Source organism: Podarcis cretensis (genome assembly GCF_951804945.1).
Source record: "Podarcis cretensis genome assembly, chromosome: 5".
NCBI lineage: Eukaryota > Metazoa > Chordata > Lepidosauria > Squamata > Lacertidae > Podarcis > Podarcis cretensis.
In genome coordinates this window covers 62,897,247-62,920,257 of record NC_137174.1, presented here as the reverse complement: position 1 = coordinate 62,920,257, position 23,011 = coordinate 62,897,247, and the positions used below count along the sequence as shown (strand labels likewise).

At 41.7% G+C, this 23,011-nt stretch overlaps 1 protein-coding gene across 1 annotated transcript in view; it reads right to left on the bottom strand.

Annotated features, from left to right (window-relative positions):
* Positions 1-23,011, bottom strand: part of VPS8 (VPS8 subunit of CORVET complex) — a 96,251-nt gene that overhangs the window by 19,350 nt on the left and 53,890 nt on the right. The window contains 8 exon segments of the mRNA XM_079976830.1: positions 1,325-1,405; positions 9,233-9,315; positions 10,536-10,617; positions 11,678-11,781; positions 13,784-13,826; positions 14,875-14,964; positions 16,147-16,288; positions 21,360-21,406. Of these exon segments, the coding sequence (XP_079832956.1) occupies positions 1,325-1,405; positions 9,233-9,315; positions 10,536-10,617; positions 11,678-11,781; positions 13,784-13,826; positions 14,875-14,964; positions 16,147-16,288; positions 21,360-21,406 (672 nt within the window).

Genomic DNA, 23,011 nt, shown 5'->3' with positions numbered 1-23,011 from the left:
GCTGTGTCTGCTGATGAGTTAGTGCCATTTCTCTCTGTGCCTCTTCCCCTTCTTCAGAGCAAGCTACAAAGGTGGTTTTGTGCATCATACCTGGAAATCACAATTAAGAACTGTCTTGCTACTTTGAGAATGAGAGGAGAAGCCTAAAGCTCCCAAGGGAAAAGATGACTGCAAGGGAAGTGAGGAGTGAGCTTTTCTTCGTTCTATTCTGGGCTCAAAAATGGCTACAAGACTCTCCTATTGAGAATACATCCAGGGATCAAAAGGCTAAGGTATAAATAGCAACTACCAGTAAACAATCTATTCATCTGAAAAAGAAAAAAAAAGCAAGTTTCCATACTATCATGGTCATAGAGGGAAGATGGTTTCTGACCAAAGAAATGGGCTCAAAAAACTAGAAGGATATGCTTAGATTTGCTCTAAGTGTGGTAAAACAGAACAGAATTTCTCATGTGATGGCACAAGCAGGGGCCTTCAGTAAGTGGGGATCTGATCTTTTATAACTGCCATTTTAATTATTGTATATTGAATTTGGTTGGATTTCATATTGTTAGCTGCCCTGAGCACCCTTCAGGGAGGAAGGACTAGGTATGAATTTAATAAACAATAAACACAAATAAACTGCATTTGATAAAATTTCAAAATGCAGCTCCCCACTTAGTGGGGGAAATTGAACGATGAGCTCATCAAAGCAGGGGAAATTAGTGGCAAAATTCTGGTGAGAGAAATATTCAAAGGTAACTCCTCAGCCCAAGGTGGCAAGATGTACTCCTCACTGCTACCACCACCTCACCTGGAAGGAAAGCAAGCGACAGAAGCACACCTGTGCTGTGAACCTGCTCCTTCAGAGAGCATGATCATGTCCAGAAGAAACAATCCTACCATCCCCAAGTCAGCTGTTTAGCAAGAACGGTACATTTGTTGCATTGCACATTGTCTACAGAGGCCTTAAGGTAAATAAAAAGCAAACATGAGGTGAGGGATAGACCTCTGCTTGAGATCCTAGGCAGCTTCTACCAGTCAGCAGACAGTGCTGAGTTAGATAGACCAGTAGTCTAAGTTAGTATAAAGGAAGCTTCATAGGGTATCTGATAACCTACAGGTACTGTCATGTCCAAGACAACAAAAACTTGCTTGTTAACACATGCTTTCATCATACCTGGTGGAAGATTCATTTAATAGGCAATTAACTGTTTGGTTAATTAACACAAAGGGGATAATGTGGATAACACCACTCAATTTCTCTTCCATTAGACAAAAAGCCCTTCAATTTTTAGGCAAGATCGCTTTACCTTAGTAGGAAGAAAAAGCCCATTTTACTTACTTGTTCATAATTAAAGCTGTCTAGCATGCCCAGAACAAGACCCTGAATTTCTCCCAGTTTTCCTCTTCCATAGACTGGATCCTGTAAAAAGTATTGCAAGCGATGTTAATCAACTTCAGTGAAAACAAACTGAAAAACTACTACACACACCAATGCCAGGAGGGGAGGGGCAGATAAGGGGAAATGTTTGGTTAATAGCTATTGACTTCTCTGGCTGCGATAAAAACATACAACCTCTTATCTAATCAAACTGCTAGTGCATGAGAAACAGAGAGATCTATATCTTCTAAATATAGTCAAGTGTTTGTTCACATAAATATTTCTCTGTGACTGAAGTAACAGCACATAGCTCAGATAACCCCAAATTCACTCAGGGCAGATTCAGAAGACTATGTGGAGGGTGGTGCAGGCCCCCACATTCTGGATATGCAGTAAGCTTACCTGTCAAAGGTTCTCTTAGTTCGTTGATTCCAAGGTTGCTTCCCAACAAGGTTTACTACAAGGTTCCAGCCTAACAATGCTCCCTAAAAGACCTTGTCCTAGAGATGAATCTGTTTTGCCCAAAAGGGTTTTCCTATCCTTCCAAGCGACTGAAAGGAATGCAGTGAAGAGAATGGAATTTCCCTACTGAACTCCTTGATTCAATAAGAATTCTTTTCTAAACAATTTTTGGTTTGGTCATGCATGAGATCTAATTAAAGCATGATGACATATTGCCTCAGGAGAGAAAGGTCAACAGGATTTTCATTATTTACAGTTTTATAGTAATCTTGTCTCATACTTTTTATAGCTCTCTGCTTTCCATTTTTTAAATCTGCAGCTCTTGCAGGAAAAAACTCACACCCAAATATGTTATTGAAATATGTTCTAAAAGCTTAAAGCAATGCAGCAAGATTACAGTTTTAGCACATGGGAGCTGAACTCAGTTTTAAATTTAAAGTCAACACTTGGGCTTTTTAATGTAGCAGGAAAAGGCAGTGTAAGAACCAGTGGATGAACCAGTGGATGAAAATAAAATATGCAGAAATAAAATGTTTTATTCAACAGTAAGGACGAAGGTCCGTATAGAAAAAGCCATGGTTTTCCCAGTAGTGATGTATGGAAGTGAGAGCTGGACCATAAAGGCGGCTGATCACCGAAGAATTGATGCTTTTGAATTATGGTGCTGGAGGAGACTCTTGAGAGTCCCATGGACTGCAAGAAGATCAAACCTATCCATTCTTCAGGAAATCAGCCCTGAGTGCTCCCTGGAAGGACAGATCCTGAAGCTGAGGTTCCAATACTTTGGCCACCTCATGAGAAGAGAAGACTCCCTGGAAAAGATCCTGATGTTGGGAAAGATTGAGGGCACAAGGAGAAGGGGATGACAGAGGACAAGATGGTTGGACAGTGTTCTCGAAGCTACAAACATGAGTCTGACCAAACTGCGGGAGGCAGTGGAAGACAGGAGTGCCTGGCGTGCTCTGGTCCATGGGGTCACGAAGAGTTGGGCACGACCTAAACGACTAAACAACAACAACAAGGACAATTACTGAGACGCGGGCGGCGCTGTGGGTTAAACCACAGAGCCTAGGACTTGCTGATCAGAAGGTCGGCGCTTCAAATCCCCGCAACAGGGTGAGCTCCCATTCCTCAGTCCCTGCTCCTGCCAACCTAGCAGTTCGAAAGCACATCAAAGTGCAAGTTGATAAATAGGTACTGCTCTGGCAGGAAGGTAAATGTGTTTCCGTGTGCTGCTCTGGTTCGCCAGAAGCAGCTTAGTCATGCTGGCCACATGACCCGGAAGCTGTACACCAGCTCCCTCGGCCAACAAAGCGAGATGAGCGCCGCAACCCCAGAGTCGGCCACGACTGGACCTATTGGTCAGGGGTCCCTTTACCTTTAAGGACGATTACAGACCATTTAAGGAGAGTTACCTTTGGTGGACAGGGATAGATATACTCTACAATACAAATTTTATGGAGAAACATTAGTTTTGCACAGTACGAGACTAAGTTGACTGGACTAATCTAGAAGACTCAAATACATGTCAGCAGTGCCTTATAATTAATGACCTAAAGGAGCTTATGCTACTACCTGTAGAGATTAGAGAGGAGTGATAAAAAAATTAAAGGATTAGATGGCATATTCAGGATTCTTCCAAGTGCTGTACATGACAATTCAGAATACCTGAAAGCCACATAGATTTGTCCCTGTACTCTAGGGAATTGGGGACTAGCTGGATCAGCAACAGTGGCTTAGTCCCAAACATCAACTGTTGTTTTAAAACACTTTCCCTCCCTTTCTCTTGCTTCCCACACCTACAATATGATGCTAGATTGCTAAGCCACGTGCAGTCAAAGCTGCTTTTTGGACAGGCTCTGAGCCGGGGCGTAGCTAAAAGAAACATAAATGATTATGAGCTACAAACGAGGCTACAAAATCCCCATACACGCCTGTTTGGTTGGGAAGCCTCTACATTAGGTTGTTAAGTTTCCTGTTTAACAAATGCACTCAAGTTATAATTTTTACTAGGTCAACCTAAACCTTCTCCCTGATCTGCAAGGAAGCAGTGGCGCATAGCAATGATCCATTCACACAAAGGGAGCGGAGTCTTCTGGGGTCACATTCTGTTTTCAGTAAGTACTTTTCATTTTAGCATGCATAATTTAAAAGTGGCAGCATAGAAAGTGCATCATGCTGAGGCACCATATAAATTATGGAGAGTAACTGGGAAGTCTGGGCCCTTAGCACAGCATGTACGTGATCCATGACATACAGCAAGCTATTTTTATCTGTTAAGCGAGCCAGCTCCTCTTTTCTGAGGCACTCAATTCAAGAGTGTGCACATGTCAAGGGACGCCAAGCGCTAGTTAGAAAGGAAACCGAGGAGGACAGAGTAGCAAAGAGATGGCAGTGAAGACTGTGACATATATGGATTGCTCCAGACATTAATCCCAGCTGACAAAATGATAACACCCCAGATGTCTTTTTAACAAGCTACAGGAGAGGTGGGGAACCTTAACACCCATAATAGCATGGAACCAGGTTACCTGAAAGACCCACTTCTTCCAAGGTACTTACCCTTTTCTAGATCAAGTGAATTGCTACTGGTGGCTAATTGAGAAATGGCCTTTTTCATGGTGACACCTTAGTTAAGGAATGCCCCCCCCCCGATGCTTGCCTATCACGTTCTTTACTCTTTTCATTACCAGGTGAAGACATTATTTTTAGATTCCACTGAATTTTATATTCTGCTTCTAGTGTTGTTGTTGTTTATATTGTTATACTGTTTTACTTGCTGCTGCTGAAGTGTTTTAATTTATTTTTATTGATTGATTGATACGATAATCTTTGTTGTCATTGTCCCATACAGAACAACGAAATTGAAAAAAATCTACATCAGACATTCAAAAACCAACAAGCCTGCTCTCCCAGCTATCCCAGCCTGGTTAGCCCCCTAAAAACTCTGATACCCCATAATTAAATACAATAGACTCCCATAGAGACTACCCTACACTGTGTTTAAAACCAAAATTGCATTTGAATAGAAACTGCTTCTCAGGTGGCTAGTCCTAGTCTTTATGACCCTGTACCTTCTCTTCCAGAAGGCAGAAGCTGAAAGAGATCATTTCCGGGGTGCGCACTGTCCTGCACTATCTCTGCAGCTTTCTTACGGCACCTGGAAGCACAAATTTGATCCAAGGTGGGAAGAGTGCACCCAATTATTCGCTCCGCAGTCTTTACTAATTGTGTCAGGGAACTGCCATCAGCTCAGAGGTGAGAGGTGGAAGGGCAGCTGGGTTACAGGAAGCCTCCAAAGATCTAGTGGGGAAGGGATGCAGGGCTCAGAGGATGCAAGAGAGAGCCAAGACACCGGGCATGAGCAAAGTGGGGGGGGAGGCAGGTCCCCCTTTAGCCACACCCTCTCTGCGCAGCAGGTTTACAGGCAGAGAGGGGAGGCGTTGGATGGGGGTCAAGAGACTACTCTGCTGGAGAAAGTTTAAGGACCGCCCACTCTCAGATTCTGCTAGTGACTGAGCAAGACATGGAATTGAGACGTTCTGGACTGTAAATGTTTCTGCACCAATAATAAAGCCTTTGAAAAGACCAGTGGGGATCTTGCCTGTTTGCTCTTGAGCAACCTCCCCGGTAGGCATAACAAATTGTTTTGGGGTTTTTCATGTTTTGTTATTGTAAGCAGGTCAGAGAACACTGTTTCTGGAGCGGCATGCAGATGCTTCTTATAAAAAGGAAGCAAATGACCCCCAGAGGAGAGGTGCCTGAAAGACTCTGGGTTTCCCAAATGCTGCTGGTAGACCAGGAACTGATATTACGGTACATTTGAAACCCTCATTTGAAAGCCCTTTAAACTAGGCAGGCAGAGAAGGTCTATACCAAGATAAACAAGCACATTCCAACTCACAGATCTTTAATTACTAGAGATCAGGTCAAATCAAGCTGCACAATATTTTAAAAAGTAGTGTGAATGAGTAAGTTAGCTAGAGGCCTTGCACTAACCAATTATGGTGCAAGGAAAATTGATGCCATTTACATGTTGTGTTTCTTTACTTCTCAAACAACATATGCAACAGGTTATATAATTATAATAATTATATAGCTTAGTGCGTAGCTTAGTGTCCTACTGGTTAGTAGTGGAAGTGAAATATATGCAATATGAATTTTAGCTTTTATACTGCTTATAATGATTTGCCCACAGTTCAATTCCAGCAGCTATAGAATGCTCATTATCACATTAAATAGATATTCTATGCTTAAATGTGCTCAGACACAGCTTTGACTTTCCTACAGGCATAGGGAAATAAAGAATCTTAAAGTTTCCTGCTTCTGGAACAGGGTATACAGTGAGAAACCACAAGATATCCGTTTTAAGAACATTCACAAGGGATTATGGCTTTGTGAAAGATTTAGCACTTTACCTTTCATCTCTATTTAGATACCACTCATCCTCTTAATGGGATAATACTTATCTTAATGTCCCCAAAATTCTCTTAATATTGCCCCAAAGCATTTCTTTCATTTTCCTTTTGAATTAATGTTACTAAATCCTCTGATGAGTCAGATTTAGAATTTAAATCTAACATTAATCATATTTAATACCGTTTCAAATGAGTAACTGTAAAGTAAATGCAATGTGAAATTATAACCCAGGTATTTTTGCTGAAAACAGATCTATAGTATTGCTATGGTATGTGGATTATACCTATTTAAAGCAAGCAATAAAAAAATGTTATTGCCTTTCTTAAAAAACAGACCATTACAAAATATCTTTCTAGGCAAAGAGACAGTTCAATAGTTCAGTCTGTTGGAATGTTCTTGCTATTTACCTTACGCAGGCAGATCTTCTACCCGTAGGGCCCTCCTGTGGCACAATAGGTCAGTGCATCTGGCTGTTAACCAGATGGCTGGTGGTTTGAGCGAATCCACGGATGGCGATGGGCGGGATTCCTACACTGCAAGGGTTCCCTTCCAACTCTACAGTTCTATGATTCTAAGAAATGCTTACCCTACCCACAAAACTAATTCATTTCAGGGCATACAGAACAGCCACCCCAAATCTGGCACTCTTCAGAAGTCAATGGATTACAATTTTCATTTAGTGTTGCCATACATCCAGAAGTTCCCGGACCTATGTAGAATACTGCAGTTGGCAGCAGAGTCTGGGCAAAATGTCCGGGAAACTGCTGATGTATAGCCCCCCATGACAGCAGTGGCATTTTTGCCGATCTTCCATAAAAAAATAGCTCAAAAACAGTTTCACAGATAGAAATATGGCAACCCTATTTCATCATCCCTAAACATTGGCGACGTTGGCTGGAGCTGTTGGGAGGTATTAGTCCAGAACATTTCAAGGACATCAGGTTGGGAACGGGTCATGCAGATGATATGCTGTGTCAGTCCAACATTTGCTAAGTGGGTCTGATATATTATTCAAGTGCCAGAAGTAATTATTTCCATCAGCATCTGACAACACCAACAGAAAGTGAGGCCCCAACCAATTGTGCTGCACATATGCAGCCTGACGCATGCCGTCTCAGGGAGTTATCATTAAAGCAAATACAAGATTAAGAAAAGACTCCTATTCTGAAAATGAAAATGGGGCATAATAAGTAAGTTGTGCTGCTAGGTCTTCTAGGTCTTCCGTAACAAATAAGATCATTCTCCTGTAACGAAGTGATTGGTACCAAGGACTTTTATCCTCATGTAGCTCAAACTAACAAAAAGCTTGTTAATTCAGATTCTTCAGGTTTTGATTCTAGACCTATGCTACGGAAGGTATTTTACCTAGTCTATAAATTACAGTTGAAAGCAAGACACTTTGGTATGGGAACTATTGTTCTGAGGTCCAAAATACAACTAAAACAAAACAAAAAAAAATATCAATGGAGCTGGAAACTAGGGACAGGAGAGCAAAAGAAAGTAGGCATCAAATTCACATTTTGCCTTTAGAAGCAGAAACTAGAAACTGGTAATAGTGATTAGGATGAGGAGAAAGGCAGCTGTAATTTAGATGAAATAAAAGCAGTGCCAGTTTGAGTCCCCAGAGTAGTATTTCTCCCAAGAACTGAAGGAATGCTAGATAGCAATTTTACAAAAATATTATCAACCTAGATATGAGATTTGGTATTATAAATCATCCACAGAGAAGCTGTAGTGCATCTCAGGGGAATCATGTGTCCAATATAAGGCAAATCTAAAAGCCATTATTTGATACACAACAGTAGGCTTCTGTTTTAGTAGAGGCCACAAGCAAGGCACGTAATCTGGACATGGAGCTGCTTTTTAGGTTGTATCTCCAGCAGGGAGCATTGATTTTGTAAAACGTTTTCCAATAAAAGGACAGCAAACAAATATGGCTTTGGCAAAACTAAATATGGGGATGAGAAAGCCATTTAAAGTTAGGCTTTGTTGGATTAAGAGCTAACAAATGCATTGTTTCTTACGTGGTTTATAAAATGCAAATGGAACACCCTGAAATGTGTTCTGTTTGTTTTAATTATGTTTTATTGATCTTCCAATACAAAACATGCAAAATACAGAAATCAGAACAAACCTCCTCCAGTCAGTTTTGTTCACCTATGAAGGAATGTACAGAGACCCTGTAACTATTCCCTAGTTACTTCTCAAGGGAGAAAAAAGTAACCACCTTGACTCAGGAGTGGAGCATCTAGTGGGGCAGAACTGCAGCCTTGCTGCCACTTGTACTAAGAGGAGGAAGACAGAAGTACACTCGGGGCTATATAAGTGCATCAGATTGGCTCTTCCACGCTCCCTGTGCAGCCTTGACCTTGCCACCACCTTACCTCTCCCTCTCCTAGTAAATGAAAGTGTTGTTGCTGCTGGGAGACTACTGCTATGGCTCTGCCAAACTGGGCAAACCAGTCCTTCCCTCATGACCAAGGAGGTAGCAACTGGGAGAGGACACAGAGGCTTCATGGGTGCCATGGAAGACTTAAGGGCACCATGTTGGTGACCCCTGATGCAAAGCACGAGCTCCACTCACCAAGGTATTCGTGTTTATAGTAACAGAAAGAGGACAAAAACTTGTGTAACATTTAGTTTGAACCTCAGTCCTTCACTTATTTCTAATTCTCAGATTCACTTTACTCCAAGTATGAAAGTCTTAGCAATTTTAAAATTATTTTCTACAAAAGGCTACAAAATACCCATCCCAATTCCTATTGGCAGCAGCTGTTTTAATAACGTCAATCCTTCTCACTGTACAACTTTGACTTTACTCAACACACCCTCTGCCACCACCCACAAAACCAGAGGTAATGAGATGAATTCACAGATATTAACACAACGTATCAGGCAAATAAGTAATACCACTTTATACCACGACTTAAGCATGCACATATAAAGGCATATTTCACTTAAAAATACATTATGAGTACATTATCTCACCTGTAGAATTTTCTGCAAGATCAGTGGCAGGGCAATGAATGCTGCCATGTTGTTCAACACTTGCATCGTCAAGTTCTTCAAAACTGGTAGAACAAATACATCAGAGTCATAACTAACAGGAGCAAATGCTATTCCAGTGTGTGTGTTTTTAAGTCACGATATCTAATAAAAAATGGATTCTCTGGTGCATGTGGATGGTGAATGGAGACAATTCTTTTCTGTGATTATTTAATTTCAGATGAATTTCTGTGGTGCCTTAAACAAATGCTCTCCAGTTTAGAGGTATTTCCACAGAAACTCCTCAATATTATATCCACAGGGAGAAGGGCAATTCAGTATCTACGTCTGAAGGCAAAGGAAAATAGAGCTCCTGAAGCTTTATACTACTATAATACTTTAATGTTGAAAAATGTTTCCCATGTCATACCCCACACATAATTCAGTGCTCAAATTCATTACTATGGAAAAGAGGAACAGAGAGAAATAACCAAGCTTCAGAGTACAGAAACAGAAGCCAATACGCAAATGCACTCATGACATAACAGCTGCGAACTGGAGGACCCTCCTGAACAAAAGGTGAGCAAAACCCTCCTGCCCTAGGAGTCTTCATATGGGAGCTGTCGCTAGAAGAACTGTGAGGGGGATTTCTGGTCTTTTCTGACAAGGTATACAAGATTTTGGGGAGGGAGGGAGGGAGTTGCTGGGCACCAGTGAAATCAGTTTTGGGGCTACTTTGAAGGTATAGGATGTTGTCATCTGGCCTACTGATAAGCTTTATGCTTACATTTTTGATGTATTTTATATATGCAGACGCAGGTGGCGCTGTGGGTTAAAGCCTCAGCGCCTAGGACTTGCTGATTGAAAGGTCGGCGGTTCGAATCCCTGCGGCGGGGTGCGCTCCCGCTGCTCGGTCCCAGCGCCTGCCAACCTAGCAGTTCGAAAGCACCTCCGGGTGCAAGTAGATAAATAGGGACCGCTTACCAGCGGGAAGGTAAACGGCGTTTCCGTGTGCGGCTCTGGCTCACCAGAGCAGCGATGTCACGCTGGCCACGTGACCTGGAAGTGTCTCCGGACAGCGCTGGCCCCTGGCCTCTTAAGTGAGATGGGCGCACAACCCCAGAGTCTGTCAAGACTGGCCCGTACGGGCAGGGGTACCTTTACCTTTACTTTATATGCACTGCCAATTATTGAATTGTTAGTGTTATGGCTCAGTGACAAAGCTATTCACATTCTCACTCTCAATTACTTGGCTTCAGAGAACAGGGTCTGAAGTACACATTGTTATGGATATTTTGGCGCTTACATTCAGAATAATGACACAGCGCAGTAGAACTGGATAACTTTTGGGGAGACATCATTGCTTCTAAGAGTGGAAACCACAGTGCCTAGAAAAGAAACAAAATGGAATCCCATGAGTCCATACACCTGAATCAGGCAAGAGTTTGGCCCAGGAGTTGGCCCTGCCACTAGACAGAGTGAGGCAAATGCATCCGATGACAGAAGCTTGTGCAGGAGAGGATTGGCAGCCCCATGGTTATTGCTCCTGTACCCCACCCTGCGTCACTGCCCTTATTGAAGGACAAAGCTATATATCCCATAGTCTGTCGCGAGAACCTAAGCTAGCCAGGTGCCTCAGGTGCTGTGGAGGATGCTATTCTATTTTCAGTGGAAGAAAGATTCAACTTTCAATACAGTCAACTTGTGTATGTGGAATAGGGAAGGGGGCAGCCATCTTGTTCTTTGCCTTAGGGAGCAAAATGTCATTGGCTGGCTCCATCTGACCTCAGGTCAAACTAACTATTATTAAGTACTAATTATTATTAAGACAATTTATATATGTCTTACATTTAAGCAAACCTCTCCAACATAGATTAAAACATCTTAAATAAACTATAAATACAAAATATTCTTGAGAATAACAGTACAATTGCCAGTATTAGAACAATTAACCTTATCTGGCTTTTGTATAGGATACACCTGAATCAGACATGGGGAATCCTAGGGTGCTCCAGAGGTTGTTAGACTGAAACTCCCATCGCCCATGGTCACTGATTATAGTGGCAGGGGTTGATGGGAGCTGGGAGTCCAGCAGCATCTGATGGAGCTCTGGTTTTCCATCCATGACCAAACTAGATGTTATGGTAAACTTAAGGTTGTAGCTGAGAACAACCACCACACAAGCAACCCCTTTCCCCCTCTACAATAACTACCAGCACTTCTCTTGAGTCATGATGTTCTGCTTTCCATATCCCCACCCCACATCATTGGCTGTCAATGGTGCTGATGGGGTCAGGGAAACTTGGTGCCTCACAATGTCACAACTCAAAATACTAGATGTTATAGAGGGGGAGGGGGAAACTAGATGCATCTTTCTCACAGCAGCCCCCCAGTTACAATAAGATGAGCTTAATGGAAAACAAGCCAAGCACTTCCTAGACTTCTTACCTCTCGCTGTGGTTGATTTAACTTATGTGAATTCCTCTGGCAAAGTGCAATTGTTTTTGCTAAGCTATCTTCAATATCCTTTAATGAAGGAAATTCTATTGAACCTTGATTTAAGGAAGAAATAGCAATTAGATACTAATCTGGCAGTTAAATCAGACAGCTAAAATCAATGTGGGGGGAAATAATCACATAACTTGACTGTAAATTAAGTTTACCATAACATGTAATAGGGGAGCATAATAGGGGAGCTTCCCATGGAACAAGTTAATATTTTAGAGGGGAAACTTCAGGACGGGGGGGGGGGCACACACACACCAGGCTGTTTAGGGTTTTATTTATCCTTCTCCAATATGAGCAACTTCACCTATACTGTTTATTACTTGGTGGTGATCTGCTGCCATTCTACCACATTGACTGGTAGAGCTCTGTAAAATAACAACCATACAGACATTCCTATAACATTTGGCTCAGATGCCACATAAGTTAGTTACCTCTTCATTGAAAACAGATGCTTTAAGCCAAAGTTCTTCATAAGTTACTATTATTGTTTATACAACTATTAAAACCATTTAATTCAATAACAAAGTCATAATGGTTATCCAAGCAGTGAGCGTCTTACATCCCTAAATTGTCCAGTCTGTCACAATATCCAAAAGATGTTTAGAAAACCTTACTTAGGTTAGGGAGATTATGGGATGAATTACATTACCCTGTGTTCCATGGCTGCTTATATTTGGTAGGAGGTGATCTTGCGTTGCTACAAACATTTGCTTTGAGCTGATTTTATGAAATACAAAAGAAAACACCCAAAAGGCCCAGGCAATCTTTTTAAAATAAATGTTCACCTTAAACTACCTAATTCATTTATGGTAGCATTCTGCCAAGTTACTACAGAGCAAAGACAAGCTCTAAGATATATTTTAAATGTGAACTGACTGACTACATTTGGCTTCTCTGACGAATTCAATCATGCTTTTCTCATTTATTTTTTTTCTTTGTAAGCAATACAGTTTCTCATAAAAAATATATTCAGTTCATTATTTTCGAACAACTGTTTGACAGCCCGTTTTAACTTTACTTGTATGAGATGAAGACTGCATAGGAAGTAGGCACATAAGCCTGGTTCAGTCCAATCTACTCCCTCCCGCTTTTTGTTTTGTGAAAGGTAAGAAACATGCAAACCAGGTCTCCATGTGGATTGTGAGCCTCGTGCATTACATTATGTGTATGGTGGAAGGATGTGAACATACAACTCAGCTGAGAACTGCTGTAACTCTAAGCATATGCACCAGGCTTATACCGCTAAGTGACAGGAGCTTCCTATGGTGAAATTGGGTCCATGTCATCTAGAACCACATGGATAGCAAACATATGAGGTTTGCAGTAGAGAAGTCTGAGAAGTCAGAATTTATTCTTCATTGCATGTCTAGATCAGACTTCCCTTTGAAATTAAATCCTAAGAGTATCTCCAAATCAGCCATTTATTTCCCTGGGCATTTATGACATTTCTAAAATGCCTTCACCAAATGGTTCTAGTGTAGAAATTACCAGCAACAGATAATTTTTGCATGATAAAAAGAAGCACAAGCCGGAACAACCTCCGTTTTTGTCAATGTGATCTACTTTTGTGATTTTTCCACGGCCCAATGGCGATGCAGACTGGAGTGCTAGCGCCATGTGGCTGGACCCACACATTAAATTCCGGGGGGATTAAAATGGTGGTGGGGTTACATAAAGGAACATGGGCCCTGGCCAGATCCAGCACCAGCAGTGGTTCTCCCCTGCAGGAGCATTTGCCAGTGTGTGCCATGTGTTGGTGCCCAGCCTGATATGATGCACGTGTGCAAATTCAGCATTTCTTACTTTAAAAACACATTACAATCTCAAGCCCACTAATCCAGGAGAAGAGTGATTAGTAACACTGAAGCAAGAGATAAAATGCAGTCATCTTTGTCAAGGGGACGTGGTCTAGACTTGCTCTGACAGAACAATAAAAAGCTAATCAATTCTTCTATTATTCTCAGCTTGATATTATTTGAGTTTTACTCTCTTCAAAAAAGTCACATTTCCTGAAAAAAGGAGGAAAGCTCAATTTTAAAAACTTACTTTCATCTTCACATTTAAGTGTCAACAACTTGCTTTGTAGCCACTGCAGAAAAACACATAATCAGTTGAACTCACAAGCCCTTCATACAGGATTTTCTACTGCCAATTATTCTGCCCCCCCCCCTTAAAGTTTCCCTGACTTCAGAAGAATTTACATAGTGGATAACATGGGGAGGGGCGCAGGAAGACCAGATAAGGTAGCCACCTTTTTTATTTTCAATTGGTACAATCAGCATTATCTCATAGTTAACAGCAATTCCATTCCTTTCATTTTGGAATGAACAAGGGGCACAAGAGCTGTACTTTGGGATTTAGCTTACTTCCCCTAATGTCCTTCTAATACTGGATCATTACAGTCTTGGTATTGGTCTTAAGTGCTAATTCTGTGGCTAACTGAAGGCTAAGACTGGCTAGGCTGACTAGGCATGATGGATGCTGTAAGTTGAGCAATATCTACATAGAGGGCCAGAGTCTGGTTCCCCACACCTGCTTTAGAGTGACGTCCAGACATGTGTAGCTTAACTCAAGTGACAATGGCTTCATACAGTAATATTTCTCTGTTCTTGCTCCTCACTGTTTGCTGCTGCTAGGAGTTGTGAGAAAACAATCAAAATAATGGCATCAGGTAAACTGACTTATTTGGCATTAGACATGTTTTTTGGGTTAAACCTTCCCTCTAAAGGTTTCCAGTTCCAAATCTAAAGTTATAATCAAACAGATAATATTTATTATCGTAAAAATATGGACTAAAATATGTAAGTGACTGTATATGGAGAAAATATGGCAAAATGTCTTCCGAGATGTGGAATAAGCTGAGGTAAATATAGAATTGTAGAACTGGAAGTGACACTGAGGGCCATCTAGTCCAACCCTCTGCACTGCAGGACTCTCAACTAAAGCATCCATGGCAAACAAGTCACCCAACCTCTGCTTAAAACTTCCAGTGAAGGGGAGCCCAACACCTTCTGAGGGAGTCTGTTTCACCGCCAAACAGGTCTTACCATTGGAAAACAGGTACTTGTTCTTAGTTACTAGGTCTTACTAGCAGAAAGTGACTGAAGCATTTCAAAGTAGTTTTTAGTCAACTATACCTCAAGCATAACTAGGAAGGCACCATGAATATCTCCTTTCTTCTCAAGTAGATAGGAAGAAGCTTCATGAAGTTGGTATTTCTGTGTGATCTGAACAAAAATTATACAAAGGTGATTTTAGTTATGCTCTCTATAATTAAAAGAGAGGGAGAGTTTGGGTATTTAAAAAACAGACTTCAGGTAACAACCTCAGGACCCTCAAGATGCTATACTATAAATATTCTAGTGTAAGTGATCATTCAGTGGTTCCCATATTTTTTTCTTCTGCCTGGTGAGGAGAGAGAGAGAGAGAGAGAACCTTGAAGGTGGGGACTCAGTGGAGAAAAATGGTAAAAATGGAAAGTGCAAAGCACATCATCTCCACCTACCTTCCCTCCCTACCCAAGGAGCTACTCTTTCTTTTAAAAAGGGGAAATTTCCACAGAATTCTTGAGTAATGCACTTTGGCCCCAAAAATTTCAAAGGCCTTTCCCATCATAAAAGAGCATTCTAGTTTTAAGAATGTATTATGAAGCCTCATCAGTTGTAGTCTTGTGTGATATATGAAAGTGAGATTGCCATAGCAATAGCTTCACCTACGGAAAAAATAACGGGGTCACATCCCAAACAGAAGAAGCTCTTGCTAAAACCATTTGGAAGCTAAACCAAAAAACTACTGATTAACTTGAGTTTAGGTACAGTGTCAACAACCTAATAGCACTACAGCATACAGGACAGCATGATCAAGGCATGCATAAGTTAGATTGGCTCCCACTAGTCCCAGATAGAAACCTCCCACTTATGCTTAGCTGTAAGAACTGGTCCAGGTTTGAGCACAGGTATAGGAGAGGACAGAGCAGGTGAAGGGAACTGAAAAAGCATCACATGATTAAAAGGGCACTTCGAGCCCTGCAACTGGTCCTGCCTCTGAAAACCAACTTTCTCTACCCCTGCCCCCGTGTTGATACATTAGAGGTCAATGTCTGAGCTGGGGAAGTCTACACAAGTAGGCTATCTTGAGAGTCAGAACTCAGATCACACAGGATTCCAGCTCCCATAGAGATTTGCCTGCCTCAGACATCTACACTTCATGCATTGAAATCAGGAGCAAGGCTGGGGGAAGCTGCAAGACTGCGAGTGGGGCCAATGATGCATCCTTGCAACCCCTTTTGTCACCGATTCCTGTTCTTCCACATACCATGTGAAAGGGCCTAGCCGACGAGTGAAAACAGCTCTTGCAAAACTTCTATTTCCCTCCAATTCCAGCCCAATTTCCAAGCTTTCCTACTTTACCTGAATTGTCTCTTCCAGCCTGTAGGACTCCAGGAATTGCAAAGTCTCTAAAACCTGGTCAGGATCATACCGACACAGCAACTCAATAAACTGCTCAGTAATGAAGGGAGAAAGCTGAAGCAACTCTTGATTGACACCTTCCCTGAAACAACAAATGGCACATTGCATTTGGGATCCGACACGTTTTAGACAAACACAGAAGACTGTGCAGAGTAGGCAACAAAACAGAGACTGACACTGTAGGGCTGCAGGAGGTGGGGCAGTCCCCCCATCACCTGAATATGGCTGGGGCATTGGCTGCATCAGGGATGTGTTTGTGCACTGGCAGGACCACTGATCTGATGCTCCCACCAGCACATTCACACAGCCTCTGCATCACCTCTGCCCTGCTAACCAAAAGAATCAACAGTGCCAGGAAGGTGGCTCTGGCCCCACTGGAGTGGACTAAGTCTTATTGTTAGTATTCATGGCATAAAGTATGACTGGCTTCTACCAGTTCATGGAAAGTGATTTGGGTCCAAGCAGCAAAGCCAGGAATAAGAGAAACAGAAACAAGGGAGATCATAGGAGATGGAAGCAATACACTGGTCAACAACAAATTTGTTGTCTGTGTTTTTTCAGTTGATTTAGGACAAATCTGATGCGCTGAATCCCAAAATCACATTGGTTTTGCTCAATCAGGTCAAGTTTTTGAGCTATGGTCACATGTCGTTTTTTTACGTTTTTGTTCACATGTACGCTTGTGTGGAGCATTTTAGAAGAAGTTGGTGGGGGTAAAATGCCATGTCAAATAATTGTTTTGATTGGAAATGATTATTTTAATGACAAGAAGTATTCAGGTCCGATAGTTCTGGGTGATTATGTCGAAAAGGGATCAGTTTGAAGTCATAAAACCTTGAAATCTTCCATAAATTGGTGTGGCAAAGCATAAAGTTGGGGGATCAAAACTAAGTTAATGGGGCAGCCGCCCCACGAAGAATTGTCAAAGGACTCTGCCGAACTGTTGGCATCCAGATTGAAGGAAAAAAACCTCCTCTCTGACATTGCTCGCATCAGCTTCTTCCGCAACAGGCATCAAGAGTACCTCCGTTTTTTCTCGGAAGAGAAGGACTTGGTGTACTGTGCAGATATTGCGCAGCTTCTGCTCAAGCTTGGAGTGCCACAGTACGAACCCAAAGATTGGAGACTGTTCATTGACAGCAGCAAGCGATCACTGAAATGTGTTCTGCTACACAATGGCAACCAGTTTGCCTCTATACCCCTGGCTCACTCGACTACACTGAAGGAGAACTATGAAGCGGTGAAGTATATGCTGGAGAAAATTGGTTATGATCAGCATAAGTGGTTTATTTGTGTTGACCTGAAGATGGTGAACTTTTTGTTGGGACAACAGTCTGGCTTCACCAAGTACCCATGATTTCTCTGCATGTGGGATAGTAGGGACCGTGCTCAGCATTACACGAAGAAGGACTGGCCTGTGCGGGAGGAATTGGTGCCTTGCAAAAAAAGGAATGTCATCAACGACCCTCTGGTGGACAGAGACAGAATACTCTTCCCACCGCTGCACATCAAGCTCGGCTTAATCAAGCAGTTCACCAAGGCTCTGGACAAGGATGGTGACTGCTTCACTTACTTGGGCCAGGCTTTTCCAGGATTGACCATGGAGAAGTTGAAAGCTGGCATCTTTGACGGTCCTCAGATCCGTCAGCTCATCAGACATCCAAAGTTCGGAAACTCAATGAACGAAGTGGAACTGGAAGCGTGGAAGGCATTTGTTCTGGTAGTGAAGAACTTTCTTGGCAACAATAAGGCCAGAAACTACGCAGAACTTGTCAACAACATGCTGACTGCTTTCAGAAACCTGGGCTGCAACATGAGCGTCAAGATGCACTACCTATTTTCACATCTGGACCGGTTTCCTGAGAACCTGGGTTCAATGAGTGACGAGCAGGGGGAGAGATTCCATCAGGACATAAAAGAGATGGAGACCAGGTATCAGGGTCTCTGGGACGCAGTCATGATGGCTGACTACTGTTGGACTTTGAAGAGAGACCTCCCTGCCACTGAGCATTCCAGGAGTTCCAAGAAACGGAAGATCAAGCCCTGAAGTTTGAAAAATGGTGAAGCAACATGCAATTTACATGTACTTACCTTTATCAATGCCCACCATTCAGTTTACAGTAATCGATGTTTCTATCAGGTAATCAATATATGTTGTTGGAAAAACATTTTTTTCTCTTAAAAACATATTTAGGGTGATATGTGTTGACAAAAATCAGATGATAATGCCACAAAAATGTAATCAATCTTGTCACAAGATCTGATTTTTTTCAAATCAACATAGCACAAAAACCTGACCTGATGGAGAGAAATGGATGCCATTTCCTGATTCAGCAGTGCAAAAATACCCTAAATCAGTTGTAGAAATCTAGACAACATTCAAAAAGTAAAAAATTGTTGCCCAGTGATATATATGGACTTGAAAGCTGAAATATAGCCAATGATTTCAGCATGAACAGAAAAATCTTAATAGGTTTATTCACTGGAAAACTGTGGAAAGTCACATAAAGCAGGGCTAAAGTGTACTGCATCACCACAAGGGATATAGGGCATATTAGTAGAAGTGCACAAAACAGAAGGTCCAGGCTTGTTGTTTTTCCAAAACAGGTTAATATGTTGGATATCATTTGATATAGAGGCAAACTTGAAAACTATCAGAGCAGAAAGTACATCCACAAACTAAACATTTGCCTTCATATCAGTGTGGATGTTCGTCTTGCACCCCGGATGGTGATTTTGCTAACGTTTTACTAAAACTGAGATTTTATCCTGAAGAGAGTAGCCTATTGTCTGAACTAGAGAGGATTTCGTGACAGCACATTTGGGCTAGATTCCTTGCTGTGGTGTAACTACAATGAAGGGACTGGAATTACAGAGGGGATTAGTCTGGCACATTTAATTTAGCCAGAGATTTATTCTAAAATTGGTACAAGGCCAGTTGACTGGAGATGGGGGGGGGGGATGTGGAGGTATACAATTGCCTTGGGAAATAAACACAGCCAGGAGTGCTTTTGCCCATGACCAATGAGCAGTTGTACCACAAAGCATATTGCTACAACTCCCATAAGCAACCCGCACACCGTTTAAAATGTAATTTTCTCTGAAATGACATTTCCTCTTACAAACAAGTGGTACACAAAATGGAAAGTTGTGTTACTTGATTGCGCAGAGGCCCCTGTAAATGGCTTCCGTGGGATGACTTCCACCAGTGATCATGGCATCCTAGTTCCTAGCAGAGATTTAACGCCAGAATCAGCCCCCTCTTGGATGTGGCTGTGCTGGCACAGAATCTCTGTGACAGGAACCAGAATGAGGCTACAGATGGTACTATATGTTTCAGTCTCTAGGGAGGCAAGTCATCACAGAGAAGCCTTGTCTAACAGACAATCTGATGAAAACAATGGGATGAATTCAACACAGCCCTAAGTGAAAGTCTCTTAGCAGTGGACCAGCTGCTTTAGTTTTGCGCAATGAAAGGTGCAGAAAGCCAACATGGTTCTCATGGCTGGATGAACAACATATTGCTGTAGCCCCAATACTTCCTGCAGTGCCAAATTTTTGCACAACACACTTCTGCTAGCACAACTGTTGTGCAGTATGAAATCCAGTGCAAACATTATCCTTGCCCCTACACTAGCGCAACAACCCTTGCAACAGCAATTAGAAAACACTGAATCTGGGTCAATGTCTTCTGGGTGGATAAGTGGGCGATGTAGCTTCTATAGCTGCCCATGTTTCAATAAACCATTTTGCTTCAGTACTCTGATTTTTTTTTTTTTAAGTGCTGGGGCAAACAAGCTGGACCATCAGCTGGCAATGCACTAGCAACAACAAATACCTGAGAAGGTAGCTAGAATAGCAAAATCAAAAACAACTGGAGGCACAGTCTTGTCAGGCTTGCAGCTTATTGCTCTGTGCTTATTGGAGTTATCCTTTTCAAGCACACAGGCTCGTCTCCCAGGAACCATTTGCATTTACTTGCATGCATTTAACTTGTGCACATTCAACTTTATGTGCATGGCAAAAAATCTAAAAAAAAATTAAAAGAGGAGGCAGCGTTCTGGGGGAAATGACTCTGGCAGTCCCACCAGCCATTGAGCCCAATGGGTTTTGATTATATGTGATTTTGGCTGTAGGTGTGATCCCCGGAACGTAACCCCTGTGTAAGTTGTGGGCCTACTGTATATCTTTGCTTCCTACACTACAGTCCCCTTAACAGGCATTTCTTGCCAAATCTGATTCCAGTTCTCTTCTACAAACCCACTGCCTTGGCCCTGCATCTCTAATACATGTGATTTTCCAAAGTTTAAGCAGAGGTTTTCAAAATGTATAAAGAGGGATTTTATAAATTACAAAAGCAATGTGAATAATTGGAGTGCCCAATTAAAGCTACTTTAAGAGAACTAAGAAACTGCTTTTTTAAAAAAGACACACAGGCAAGAGTTCTTGGACTTGAAGCCACTCTCCCCCTGTTATATATTCACTGTAAAAAGAAAGACACACTTAAGTAGGCTTATAATCCATCTAAGGGGCCAATCAATGCAATGGTTTTGAAGTTGAAAAGGCATCCCATGTGTTGTTGTTTTTTAAAAAAAACCCAAAATAAAACAACCCCAGAATGCTTAGCGAAGTGCTGAATGGCATGGCACTGAAGTGGGTAAGGACTGACATATAGCTGGGGGGGGGGGAGGGGGCAACAAGCAGGCCCAACCCCTCTTTAACAAGGAAATGATAGGAATGTGTTTCCTATCTTGGTCTTCCAAAGCCCTACACTTCACCAAATGCATAAAAATACTGCAAATAACCCCCAACATTTCCCAAGTAAGATGACCAAAATTAACTACTTTAGAAATGATGATTTAGTTAAAACTTGGCACTCTGTAGCGAGTGTTGCCTGGTGGTTAGAGGATTTGATAGTAAGGAAGAACACTATCAGACACTAACACAATCCCACTCCGCTGGAGAAAACTGTTGCCTCGACAAGAAGAATCTTCTAAATTTTCAGAAACAAATGTTGCCTCTGTTCATTAACATCTGCAACAAAAGGTTAATGGAAATATTTTGGTTCCAAAAACTAAAACGGAGTAACCTAAAAAGGAATAAAAACATTTTTTTAAAAAAATCAAAATGGAATCTGCAATCTGTATACATACCTTGGGTCAAGTAGGCTCCTCAAAAACTGGAAAAGCAAACATTGATCCTGACAAACAAGGAGGAGAAAAAGTTAATGGAACATTTGCAACTGATATAGCAGGTGTTTAAAACTTTATCAGATGGAAATAGGGATTCACCTTGGCACAAAACATACTGCATATCATGCCCCCAGAAACTAAAAGAACTAGGCCTGCTGTGTATATGAATGAAAATAAAACTAGGATTTGCAAAATAGCATGTTTCAGAGGGTGAACATCATATCATAACCTTCTGTACTTTTATTTAAACCTCCAGGTGAAACATTCTAACACTCAGGTGATGTCTCTTAATTTCCTACATCATTTTTTAAAGTTATTAAGATGTTGGTAACAAACTTATCCAAGAGCTGGACTATATTCAGTGGGGGACAAATTAAGTTAACTGGTTCAGCAAAAAAAAATTTGCCAGCTGTTTCAGTGGCTCAGTGACAAATTCTCCATCGATGAATGTAATGAGTGTTTAGAAAAACAATTTTAGACACCTTGTCTTGGCTGAACATTTATATTTGTGCTGCACACTAAAGAGCAAGAGGAATTTAGCAGGATATTTATGAAAATAATATGCTAGTTAGGGACTTCAAAAAGCTCTGTATCAATGCCTGGCCCAGAAAGTAACTTTTAAATGATGAATAGATACCTTCTGTCCAAACCAGATAGAATGAGGACAGACCTTCATATCCATTTTTTAAAGAAGATTGACTTTTACAACAATACTGTGATGAGAGAAGCTAAATTCTCCATCTGCCCATTTCCCCAGGGACTTTCACCCTAGTCTAGCTCAATATGCCTTCCATCCCTTTCCTCAAAGGGATTAAATAAAAAAGTCTGGAGCAATGGAGTATGGTGGAGAAAGGCAGGAGGTCAACTCAAATACAATCCTGCAAAGCATAACCTCATTCTCTCCATCCATTCTCCAGGATGTCTAATATATAATTAAGGATGTAATCCTATGCACGCCAACTTGGAGTATGCCAATTAAAACTAGTAGGACTTACTGCTAAGTCAACAGGCATAGGATCAGGCTGAAAGAGAGCTTCTTTGCCACTACAACTTTCACAAATTGCCCACGAAGCTGAAAATTGCTGCAGATAGGAGGACACACTGTGCACATGCCCTACTACAAAAACGGCTTTTCCTAACAGGAACACTTCAGGACCACGAGAGAGGAGCAGGAGGTAATGGAGGAGGAGAGGAAAATGACTTTGAAGTGGCTCAGGAAAAGCTTTTCACTACAATAAAAAAACAAACCTAAAACTGGCTGATAATGAGGGATTTAAAGAAGAGGGTAAGACTTGCTCTGAACATGGGGAAAAGCAATACTGTCAAAGGGGTTGGGATCTAGCCTCGTGACTTAGCAGTATAGCCATGTATGCCACACTGGTTGAGCAGATACTGGTGCAATCCCAAGAAAATAAAATTTAGAACATTTCCCCAAAGAGTACGATCATTCTGTCACTGCTCGTGCATAGATTTTGTGCTCCTTTGCGAGACATGCTTTCTCGGCGGCCCCAGTCCTGGTTTGACAATTCCTAATTTTTAGGCAATTGCCCAATGCAGTAATTTGCAGCCCTCTCCTAATAGAAAACTTCTTCTCAATTTAAAAACTGAGTTGA